Source organism: Mustela nigripes, chromosome 15, assembly GCF_022355385.1.
Source record: "Mustela nigripes isolate SB6536 chromosome 15, MUSNIG.SB6536, whole genome shotgun sequence".
Lineage (NCBI taxonomy): Eukaryota > Metazoa > Chordata > Mammalia > Carnivora > Mustelidae > Mustela > Mustela nigripes.
This window is the reverse complement of record NC_081571.1, coordinates 51,619,393-51,631,976: the sequence shown is the minus strand read 5'-3', so window position 1 is coordinate 51,631,976 and position 12,584 is coordinate 51,619,393. Positions and strand designations below refer to the sequence as shown.

Sequence of the window (12,584 nt, the reverse complement as noted above, 5' to 3'; positions counted from 1 at the left end):
ATAGCATTAACTTGGAGTGATTTTTCTCTCCTCTGCTCTCTGGAAGTAGTGTTTGCATTATTTTGTTATCCCTTGTCTTGCAGTAAGTCCTCCATTTGGAGAACTGGCGCTCTTTTTCTTAACCGTATATTGTTATTATTTAACCTCTCCCGTGCTATTAGATACTCATTTGGCTGGACGCCAGTCTTCGTTTAAAGTTAAGAAGCCACACCTTAGATTACGTGGCTCTTATATGAATTGGTAGGCAGAAGCTGGGGAACAGAGCAATGCTACTTTTTATGAGACTGACGTGCTACCTACTACGCCAACGAGGCACCTGCAATGCTACTTTTTTTTTTTTTTAATTTTATTTATTTATTTGACAGAGATCACAAGTAGGCAGAGAGGCAGGCAGAGAGAGAGATATATATAGAGCGAGAGAGAGAGAAGCAGGCTCCCAGCTGAGCAGAGAGCCCAACGCGGGACTCAATCCCAGGACCCTGAGATCATGACCTGAGCCGAAGGCAGCGGCCTAACCCACTGAGCCACCCAGGTGCCCCTGCAATGCTACTTTTTAATCACTTCTTTCCTCTTTATCATTTTTTTCTTAGTAGGGGGCTTCATAAACAACCAGAACAATAATGTGATCTCTATCAAACTCGGAAATAACCAAAGGAAGTGACCTGGCTGTGCCTTGATTTGCCCATTTTGTTAGTAAAATAATAGCCAGTACGTGTTTCTGCAGGAGAAACCCTGTAGCCTCTTGGGCCAGTACTATGGGAAGCAGAAGACGGAGGATACTGGGGGTTGACCCTGGGGCTGAGGAGGGAGTGGCAAATTTGAACTAACTGGGGGAAGTGATGTTGATAATTGTAGAGGGCCTGGTGCATTTGGAAAGTGCTTATATGGTGGGTGCGTTGCTGTTTGTCCAAGCCTGTTGGTGAGCTGATGTGTGATACTTCACCTATCCCTTGCCAATTTCCGCAGGCAACTTTGGCCTTGTGATGTATTGATTGATGTATTTGGCAGCTCTTGACCTCAATTGCCAAATTCTGAAATGCAGTGTCTCTGCATGAGCTAGCAGGTCGTTTCCTGGCTCCTTTGCCTTCAAATCCTCCAAGCTTCTTGACCCTCGGTTTGGGCAGTAAGAGGACTTCCTCTACAGCCATCTACACATCAGACTGCTCTGTGATTTGTACTGAATCCATCTGTTGGATACCATTGCCTTTGATTTATTTGTGTCCACTTAAAGGAAAGCATATCAGGATTCTCACACACACACACACACATTTGGTTAAACACATTATTTAAAATAAAGACAATGGTTACCATATAATTACCAGACTGGGGTCTTTCTAGCATGAGATATTTTACTGTCAGTGAACTGTAAGCTATATTTTCTCCTTAGAGATGGCTTATCATCTTTAGAGTCTGGTTTATGCCTTTGTCATTAGGCTCGTGGAGGAAATGATGTAAAATTTTGTCCTGCTCAAAGGAAAAATGGTACAGCCTACTGAGCTATAACACCTTCTTGAGAGAATGCTAAATTATAATAGATCCAATTTGGGGTGACAAAAAGCCCATATTACATACTTTAACTTTGCCTCTTTTTTTAGCCTAAATGAGGTATCTCAAAATTAATGTGGTCAGAAGCAGTAAAAGCGTTTGAAGTGATTTTTCAGCTGCTTACCATTCTTTCTCGACAGAGCACACTAAATAAAAGACATTACCAGTGTGACTAATAGAGTAACTACCAATCAGAATACCTTTCAATTCATGAAATTCCTCCAGCTCAGTCCATTCTAAGGATAGAATCAAAGGATTTTGGTTTACATGTTAAAAGACAGGAATCTTAATGCACCCTACACTGAACAGTGAAAAATAATACATCAGACTTACACACATGCAAAATGAAGTGGAAAATTGAAGCAATTATCAGGGTATCTCAGGTTAAAGGACGAACTGGGGATCTGTGTCCTTTGGATAAGTGTCAATTCCACAATATAAGTGTTGCTCTCTACACCTGATCTAAAGTCCCTTTCCCCTGCACCCCCCTACCCTGCCCGAATCCCATCACAGCATTATTTCTATTAACCTTCTAATGTGTCGTCTTCTTTTCTTCTTTTACTCCTTTCTTCCTCCCACTTTTCAACATTTCTGCTGTCAGTAATTCTGTACCCAATGCACGTGAAAACTGTGATGGCAAAGTAGCAGAATTGATTGATGAGTTTGTACGCTTAAAGAAAAAGGTGTGAGAGAATGTGTGCACGCACATATACTGTGTTTATCAGTGCACCTTGAATGAATGTTATCAGTAATAACTGTTGAAAAGAATGAGAAAACACATCACTAAATAAAATAGGAAAAAGCAGTTTTTAGACAATGTGTATCGCTTGTATTCTTCTCCCTGATTGTATTGTATTGTATTCTTTTGCCCTGATTTGGGGAGTTAAAAGTTGCAAAAGTAGAACCTAGATGTCCATCAACAGATGAATGGATCAAGAAGACGTGGTATATATACACAATGGAATACTATGCAGCCATCAAAAGAAATGAAATCTTGCCATTTGCGACAACATGGATGGAACTAGAGCGTATCATGCTTAGCGAAATAAGTCAAGCGGAGAAAGACAACTATCATATGATCTCCCTGATATGAGGAAGTGGTGATGCAACATGGGGGCTTAAGCGGGTAGAAGAAGAATCAATGAAACAAGATGGGATTGGGAGGGAGACAAACCATAAGTGACTCTTAATCTCACAAAACAAACTGAGGGTTGCCGGGGGGAGGGGGTTTGGGAGAAGGGGGTGGGATTATGGACATTGGGAAGGGTATGTGCTTTGGTGAGTGCTGTGAAGTGTTTAAACCTGGTGATTCACAGACCTGTACCCCTGGGGATAAAAATATATGTTTATAAAAAATAAAAAATTATATTAAAAAAAAAAGAAATTGGGAAATATGAAAAAAAAAAGTTGCAAAAGTATAGACAGTTCGCAGATACCTTTTAGTTTGCTTCCCTATTGTTGAGATCTTACATCGTCATAGTAGCGTTATGCAAACCAAGAAATTCTCATTGATTCAACACTAAACCACATACCTCGGGTGAGTCTCAGCAGTCTCGTCACCCCATCGGCCAGTCTTGCCCAAACTTCCCGGGAGGTGAGGAGGTGACGGATGCGTCTGCTTTGGCCTCCTGGCCTGGATGGGTCCTGTGTGCACACAGCTGGACGCAGGCCTGAGCAGATGTAAAGGATCCTTCTCCTGGGAGGGTCAAAGCTTCTTTTGGACCACACCCAGGCCACAGCACTTTTCACCCACTGCCCCTTCTACTTTGTACTACCTGTAATATATATTAGAAATAAATATATAATCAATATTAAATTAAATATTAAATTATTATATATATTTACTTATTCATTTTTTCCAGATAGCGGAACAACCGATCTGAGGAAAAATGAACAGGCTACTCTTATGAGTTCCTATTCTCTCCTTTTACTTACAGAGCAGTGTTTAGTAGATGCCTCCATTGTACCAGATGTAGTACCTGTTACTGGGCATATACTGGAGAGCTAAGGAGAAATAGTTCCTGCTTTTCATCACATAATCACTTTTTTTTTTTTTTTTTTAAAGATTTCATTTCTTTGAGAGCGAGAAAGTGTGCATGTGTGTGTGGAGGGGGTGGCAAAGGAAAGGGAGAGGGACTCTTTTTTAAGGGTTTTCTTTTCTTTATTTAAGAGAGAGAGAGAGAGCAAGAACATGAGCAGGTAGGAAAGGGAGAAGCAGGCTCCTTGCTGAGGAAGGAACGCAGCGGTGGGTGAGAGAGGGGGCTCTGTCCCCAAACCCTGGGATCATGACCGAGGCGGGAGGCAGACGCTGAACAGCCTGAGCCCCCCAGGGGGCCCAGGGAGAGAGAGTCTTGAGCAGGCTCCCCACTGAGCATGGAGCCCCTGGACCCCCGGCTCAGTCTCAACAATCCTGAGATCACAACCTGATCTGAAATCAAGAGTCAGATGCTTGACCGACTGCGCCACCCAAGGGCACCATCAAATAATCAAATAATTATTATCATATACACTTATATATTATTATTATTATTATTTATATATTATTATTACTTGTATATATTATTATTATATACACTTATATATAAGTATATACACTTATATACACATGTACAAGTGTATATAAGCCTGATACGAGCTGTGAAGGACTAATGGACAGAATGATGGCAGTCTGTCACACAGACACATGGTCCAGTGTGGGCAGTCAGGGAAAGCAAAGTGGTACTTGAGCTGAGAGCTGAGAATGAGGAAGGTTCTGGAGGTGAAGGGGCAGTGTTGGAGGTTCTGTATAAAAGGAACAACACAGGAACGCCTGGCTGGCTCAGTCAGAAGAGCTTGCCACTCTTGATCTCGGGGTTGTGAGTTCAAGCCCCACATTGGGTGTAGAGTTGACTTACATAAAACTATAAAAATAAATAAATAAATAAAAGGAACAACACATGCAGAGACACAGAGCTGAGAGAGAGAAGCTGAACGGAGGCAGGGTGACTGGATCACAGCAGGGTGTGGGAAAGGGGTTATTGTGGGAGAGTAAAGCTAGAGGTGTGAGCAGGGACCAGATCATTGGCACGTAGGCCCAGTGGAGATTTAGGTCTATATCAAGAGAAGTGAAAAGCCACTAAAGGGATAGTGGAGTGAGAACAGATTTGCCTTTTAAATATGCTTACCGTGGCTCTAGTGCAGAAAATGGATCGGGAGAGAAGATTTTGGGAGAGGCGCTGCTAAGAGACAGGTACGGGTTAAAATAGGTCAGTGGCTGTGGAAATGAAAAGTGGACTGAATGGAGGCAGTGTAGTGGACAGACTGGGCTGGATATGGGGAGAGACGTTCAGTCGAGGATGACTATGTTTTCTGGGTTGCACGATGGAATTGAAGTTGGGGCCACTTACTGCCCAAGGCAAAACTGAAGGAAAAACTAATTATTTTTGGCTTTTCTGACATCAAGGGAAGGGTAGAACAGATCATGTCTTACCTCTCTTAAAAATGGTTATAAGATCTTACAAGCCTAAATTGAGTCATGAAACTCCCAACTTCCAGTCAATAAGTGGAGATCTCTGGCATCCCCTGAATGAGCAGGAAGAGGTTTAAAGTCATGCAAGAAAGGGGCGCCTGGGTGGCTTAGTCGATTAAGTGTCCAACTCCTGATTTTGGCTCAGGTCATGATCTCAGAGTTGTGAGATGGAGCCCTGCATCAGGCTCCGTGCTTAGCAGACGCTGCTTCTCTCCTTCTCCCTTTCCCTCTCTCTCTGCCCCTTCCTCCCATGCTTGCTGTCTCTGTCTCATAAATAAATATTTAAAAAAAAAATAGTAAAAATAAAGTCATGTAAGAAGTCCTGCATGGTGTCCAGACCTAAATCTGCTGCTTTTCTCATTTACATTGTGCCTCCATGAAATTCATGGCTCATTAACCATTTTTCTGGTATGGATGCTCGCATCTCCAGCTCTCTTCTTAAAATTTTCTGCTGAACCCCAGCCCTGTATAAGCAATGGACAGAGCTTACTCTATTTTTTTAATCCCCATACATGATCTTTATTCCTTATATTGGCTCCTCTGATCACCCAGTTCACGGGTCTGGGTGTTAGCTAAAACTGCTTCCTTATTCCACCTTGCCTCCCCACATCTTACATGTATTTACACCAAATCCTGGGGATAACACCTAACTTATTACGTATCTGTCTTCCTCCTGCTCCTTCTCCATTCCCACTCCACCATGCCCACTACTGCCATCTTGGCTCCCACTTTCACAGCATTTTTACTGTAGGCCTCCAGTGGTTCTTCCCGCATAATGATATTCTCTTCAGCCATTTTCTACCCTGCCACCAACACAGCTTTTCTAGTACACAAATCTGATGGTGTCCGTTCTAACTTTAAAAGCCTTTGGACACTGTCCTTTAATTCTTTGAGTTAACTGCTTCGCACAATACATGAGATCTACCCTGCTCAAGGCCCTGTTAGTACCTAATCTCCTAACCCTCCAGACCTGCCACATCCCTTACTACAGTCACCCAAAACAATCTGTAGTTTTGTTGTTGGCCATTTCCACCCTTCAGCGCCTCTCTCTGTTGTCCTAGGGAAACTTCCGGGTCTACTCCAAAGCTTTAATAATTCAGATGCCCCTTTTATCTGCTCCCATGGCCATTTATCATGTTACCCATGATGACCATTTATTGTCCAAACTCATGGTTGTGCTGTAGGCACCCTGAAGTTGAATCATGTTTGTATAGAGGTAATATTCCCTCATTCAACACAGTTTACAGTACTGAAGAACCTAGAATGGTGCCTGACACCACAGATGTCCCATTAATATTTGAATTAATGCATAAATAGTAGGTACACAATAAATGTTTAAATTAAAGATATGAGTAGGGTGATTAGTTAAGGCAGTTGCTACTGAGAGTTTCAGAAGATGAGGACTGAGAATTAACCATTAGATTTGAAAACGTGGAGGCCATTGATGACCATGACAAAGATGGTTTCATCTTTGAAGTTTAGATTGAACTTAGTTCTTGTAAAAAAAAAAAAAAAAAAAAAAAGGGAAACAAAAAAAAAAGTAGATGTAGCTAGAATTAATTATACCATCTAACCCTACATGTGTTGTACATGATATATTTAAATAGCAACACTAATAAGAAATTTAATAAGCAGTTAAAGAGAGATCAGTAGTTACTATGAATTTCTTTTGAGTACCCAGATGCTTCATGTTTCATCCAGTGCCGATTTTAGGTAAAAAAACTAGTACATTCACTTTGCATTTATTTAATTATAAGATATGCAGTTGGTCTTAAATACATGTAAGATCTCTCATTGAAGCCCCTGGTGCTAATACACTTTATTGCATCCTTTAGGGTTGTGTGGGGAGAATATGTATGAGTTCACAGGATTGGATGATAATGTGGAGTAGGACAAGGCAGACATAACTGTGTTCAGGTTCCAATTTTGCTGTTCACTAGCTGTGTCACTCTGGCGAGTTACTTAACTCTTGTAAGCCTATTTTCTGAAGAAATATGAACAATAAGGGTATGAGGATAAAATAAGATAATGTGTCTGATGTGCTTAGTATGGTGTGTGGTACACAGCATTGAAGTAGTGATTTTGTACTGGCGAGATTACTGACTTGTTCTCGAACGGGATGTAACTGAAATACCATGCAATTTAGTAAACAGAAGATAGATTTTCTAATAAAGAACAGAAAAATTCGATGTCAGAGAATAAGCCATATCGTAGAAATCACAGGAGTCGGTTCTTATTACTCTATATGTATTCATTTCTCTTTGTTACTTCTTTGCCTTTAGTGAAGTCATATAAACATGGTAGTTAAGACTGCAGGTCTGTAAAGCACATTTGTCATCTCAATCCTCTGGAATTAGCTGGATATTCCAGGTTCATCTTCCCATGCTTTCCAGTCCAATCAACACTGCTAGGGATAATAGCAAACGTGTATTGACTGCTTCTTGGGTCCCAAGCACTGTTCTAAACACTTGGCAACTGTTACGTCATTTAAATCTCACAGCCCTTGGAGATGGGCCACCATTACTATCTCCATTTATACAGGAGAGAAAACTGAAGCCCAGAGAGGTTAGGTAGCTCTCACCCCAAGATGACATGACCCTCTTGGAAAATGGTGGAGCTGAGATTCAGTCTCAGGCAGGCTGGTTCCACAGTCTGTACCTTAACCACATCATTCTATTTTCATTTGGGGCTAGAAGATTGGATTTAAGTTGGCCTCGCTTTTCTGTGGTTGGGATACTAAAAAAGCAGATGACATCTTCCCCCAGCAGTTCATTAGTCATGAGTAATTTGTGTTGAGTATTGGCTTTTGTCTCCTGCCTCCAGCCACCAGCCATTCAGGAAGGTTCATAAAACCATTGGGAAGAACTGGGCGATTGCATCCTCTTGATAGACAACAAATGTCAGTCATTAAATTATAAGATTTGAGAGTCAATTTCTTTGGAGTTATATGCAAAGAAGGAAGAACCATTTTTGTATTAAGATATTTTAAAAGTCTCACATGCTTAGCAGGGAAGCTAAATTAAGCCCTGTGCTGGGCACAATTATAAAAATGCTGCGTGCTTCAGATGAGGAAACGCGTGTCAACAGAACAGTTGGTATACGTGGCCTTACTGGTACGGCTTCCCTTTATTCCACGTAACGTAAGTCACCCAACGTGAGCATTTCCATCGGACACTGTCAGTCTCATAAGAGCACATTGTGGGATTCAGTGCGTGTTGCACAACAACCCAAATTGCTCTTTTCTTTAGGGTGGTGATTTTTTTTTTTTCTTTCCATATCCAGCGGTTAGTACTAAGGCCTGAAACCCTTAGTTACAGAACAAAGTGGCTTAGCAGTAATCGAGCCTGTGTGAGGCTAAGAGAAGCATAATGAACACTCCCTGTAAGCTTCCTGCCCAGATGCAGGTGCAGGAATCAGGAGGTCATGAATAATGCATGACATGCAGATTAGGCGGTGGTTTCTCCTACTGGGGTTTTGACTTTGCTACCTGCCTGGCTGCTGCTATATGTGGAAGGAAGGGAGGCAATGGCCAGAAGTGCCCCAGCATAGCCCGAGCTCACAAAAACACCGCATATCTTTTTGAAGAAATAAAATTGGGGGAGGAGCTGAAATGCAAACCTTTATAGTCTACTTTATCGAATGACGCATGCTCCAGGTTATCCAATTTACCCCCTTTCAGAAGGGAAAAAAAAAGCTTTCTTGTTTTACCCTTTTAATTTAGGAAACCTTGTAATTATTTGTTCATATCCACGCAGTTGTGGAATTCTTTGTAGCCTGTTAAACCATTATAGGAATTGCCTACTTACAGTATTTGATCTATGGATCAATGAAATTGTGTTACAAGATACAAATACCTAAAGGATATTGTAATTATAAGTTCAACAGCCCCATTTTTCTCCACTGATATATGGAACGAGAAGCATCAGTAAGAGAATACTTCCATTATCGAACATCACCTGGTGGAATTTCGATGAATGGAACTACGAAGGGTAAGGAGGAAGGAATACAGGACCCAAACACTGAAAGGATATGGAGTGAATTAAAGAACCGTAAGTGTTCAGGCTAATACTCCTTAGAACTTTATTTAGGTGGTAGGACTCTGATACCCTAGTGAGACTGTAGGGAAGGTTCAGAGGACTTCCTATATTGTCCCTTGGGTCAGAGAGATTTAAGTGGGGAGATATTTTTTGGCTCATAATTCCATTTTGATGATTGTATTTCAAGCAGACAGACTGAAAGAAATAAGGAAAGAGAAGAAAAAATGAGCCTTGCTACCTTTTGTATAATTCTTCTGCATTTCTATTGCATGGTTTTTTTTTTCCCCTCTCTCCCCAATTTAGGGTGCCGGAATATGCGCTGGCTTTCATTTCTAGCTGAGTCTGTCATTTCCGCTAGGCCCCAGTTTGGCCAGATGCCAAGACCAACAGGTGATCCTTGTAGCTGCAAAACAGCAGGAAGTGAGCCGTGCTTGAATGAGACAGTTCACCAGAGGGGCTGTCTGGCCTCTCTCCATCTTTCTGCATAATTAACATCCCCTCCCCCATGCGGAGCAGAAAATCTGTGCCGACCGGCTCAGCTGCAGCAGCCATTGAGAAGCGCTGTGAGGAAAAGAATGTTAATAAGGGATGTTGGAAGAAATAAGCCTTCCCAGTGCAAAGTGCAGTCTGGCTCTGGATTTACAGAAAGTTTGCATTTAGCCCTTCTGCAGAGCTGGAATGGTATTATCTGTTTTTTAAATGATTTTTACTTGCTCAATAACTATGGAAGACCGGGTTCTAGTGAATGTTGGAGCTGTTGGTTCTGACAAGGCTCAAAGACTCTTTTCTCTCCTGTACATGAGAGAAGTGTTTGGGACATAAGGATACCACAAGCCCAAAGACTGCCTAGATCTCACAAATTACAGTAAAGGTAGAGCAAAGCAGGAAGTTGGCCACAAGGAAGCAGGAAGTAGGGCCTATTGTCTTGCCAGTTAGTGACCCACAAAGAGGTTGAGGTTCAGCGGCTAGCTCCTGATTGGAAAATATCAGCGGTGCTTGGAAATATAAACTATTCTGATGGATGATTCTAACCCCGGAAACTTGTAAGACAATGTAATTTTTACTTCTCCGCTATTTAGCTAACCTCTTGAATTGACTGCCTTCCTCGAAGCCCAGCAGCAGAGCATCACATCTAGAAAGCTTTTCTGCTAGAAATAACTGTTTACCCTCCTTCCTCCCCCAGTCTCCGATTCTGTTCCTGGACATTTGGATGAAGTTCCTGCTGCAGAGGAAAAACCAAACAAACTAAAAAAAAAAAAAAAACCTTTCTTTTATCTTCTCAGGTTCTGTGCCTGGGGGCCTGCAAATTAAACTGACAAAAGACTAAATAAATAAATAAACAAACAGCAAAAGACAGATTAGCAAGAGGGGGAAGAAAAACCCCTTTATTACACATGCAATATACAGACTTGCAGGCCTGCTCAGTGATGAGTAACTCGAAGGGGTGGTTAAAGTGTGGTTCTTATATACCATTTTAACAAAGGGGGTAAATTATGGAAAAGTGAATAGTCAAAAGGGGGGTTTGAGCTTCTAGAGGGGGTGAATTGTAGGAAGGTGACCAGGAAACAGGGGAGTCTAATGGTAGATAAGTGTTATTACGTAGTCTCATTTCAGTACTACGTCCGAGTAAAGAGTTGTATGGTTGTATGTTGTGTTCTTCCTGGTTTTGGAAGTGTGGAGGGGGCACCTTTACAAAGGAAACTTTGCTTTACAAACGGGAAGTTCATGTCCTGGTTTTCTGGCCTATAAAGGGAAAGTCGAGAACTCCTCCTTTGCCTGCTGTTTCTTACTTGTTTGCAACTCAAAATAATCCTGAGGCCCAAGTATCATATTCTGGGGTAGCATATCCTGAGCTCTTTTCTTTAGCTCACTTTTTTAGGGTTTGTAATCCAGCTGTTGACTCAGGGAGGGTTTGCTTGCTGTCTCTTTGTATCCCTGGTGGGAAGGGGCGGTAGAAGGGGCTCACCCTCGTCCTAGGCAAACACCTCACCTTACATGACTTTTACGTATTTCTGCACCTTGCAAGGATTAGCTAGGCAGGAACTTTGTGTTGGACTGAGTGAATCTGTCATTTGATTAAAACTGGGGGTGGGGCTCTTGGGGCTCTTCACAGTGAACATTATGACAAGCCATTATTACGTTAAAAGTGGTACAAAAGGAGGATGCCTGGGTGGCTTGGTCCTTAAGCCTCTGCCTTCTGCTCATGTTATGGTCCCAGGGTCTTGGGACAGAGCCCTGCATCAGGCTCCCTGCTCCTCGGGAAGCCTGCTTCTCCCTCTCCTACTCCCCTTGTCTGTGTTCTCTCACGCTCTCTGTCTCTCTCTGTCAAATAAATAAAATCTTTAAATAAATAAATAATAAATGTGGTACAAAAGGAGAGAGACTGCAGGTTTACATGCATAGGAATTTAACTGTCTTCATTTACTAAGATGTGATTAGGTTCTGGGGCTTTCTATATTAAGCATACCTACAAGAGATCGTTTATAAACAAGCTCTTTTTTCTCTGTTTTTTAATTTGTTCATTTGTAATCGGGAATGTGCTTTTTTTAATGACTGGATTATTCTCATCTACCTATAGGGTACATCCGTCCCCAGTATCAAGGGTCCGGGGAAATCGAATGAATAATCAGAAGTTTGCTTGGTGAGTATACCGTCTAAGTTATAAAAATTTGTTAAGTCTTAAATTGGGTAGTGTTAAAACAAGAGAGAATTATTTCTGCTTCTCTGTAGAGAGTACTCTTCAACTAACCAAATTACATAGTCTCCCTTTCCTTTGGAAACTTCTAAATGGAAGCCATAAAGTTCCTTCTCAGCCAAAGACCTTCACTCACCAAAAACTGAGGCAACATTTTTCCCCTAACAGATATGACATATTTTCCAGGATTATTCACTGTTCCATTATTTTTAAAGAATGTTTCTTTCTTTCTTTCTTTCTTTCTTTCTTTTTTTTTTTTGAAGCTTTTATAAGTTTTTAGTGAGATTTAGGCAACAACAGAAATTTTTCTCAGATGCCAACTTCCACTTCTTGTAAAGATTTTTGTAGTAAATTGATCTATTATAAATTTTGATGATTATGATTTAGATGATTTTTTTCTTATCTTAGCCGCAAATATCTAGGAATTTTCCTTCTTTCCTTATCTCTTTCTCTGTCTGTCTCTCTTTGTTTTCTTTCTTTCTTTCTTTCTTAAGTTAGGGCATATGAAGACCCTTTGTTTTCCTTTCTTCTTTCTCTCTTTCTTTCTTTTTTCTTTTGGCTTAAAACAACACACATTTATTCTTTTAAAGTTTTGGAGGTCAGAATCCAAAAAATGTCTTATTGGGGCTTATTCAAGGTGTCGGCTGGGTTGATTCCTTTTGAAGGTTCAAGGGGAGAATCCATTCTTGGCATTTTCTGTCTTACAGGGGCCGTTCTCAGTCCTTGGCTTATGGCCCCACATCACATGCCTGTCTCCCTCTGCTTCTGATATCACCACATTGTCTCCTTCCTTTGTAGT

General features: G+C 41.3%; 1 protein-coding gene across 3 annotated transcripts in view; it reads left to right on the top strand.

Moving 5' to 3' along the window:
- Positions 1–12,584, top strand: part of KLF12 (KLF transcription factor 12) — a 429,124-nt gene that overhangs the window by 352,205 nt on the left and 64,335 nt on the right. For all 3 annotated transcript variants that reach the window (XM_059378144.1, XM_059378145.1, XM_059378146.1), the window contains one exon: positions 11,669–11,731. In XM_059378144.1, the coding sequence (XP_059234127.1) occupies positions 11,669–11,731 (63 nt within the window). The remainder of the gene's footprint in view (positions 1–11,668; positions 11,732–12,584) is intronic.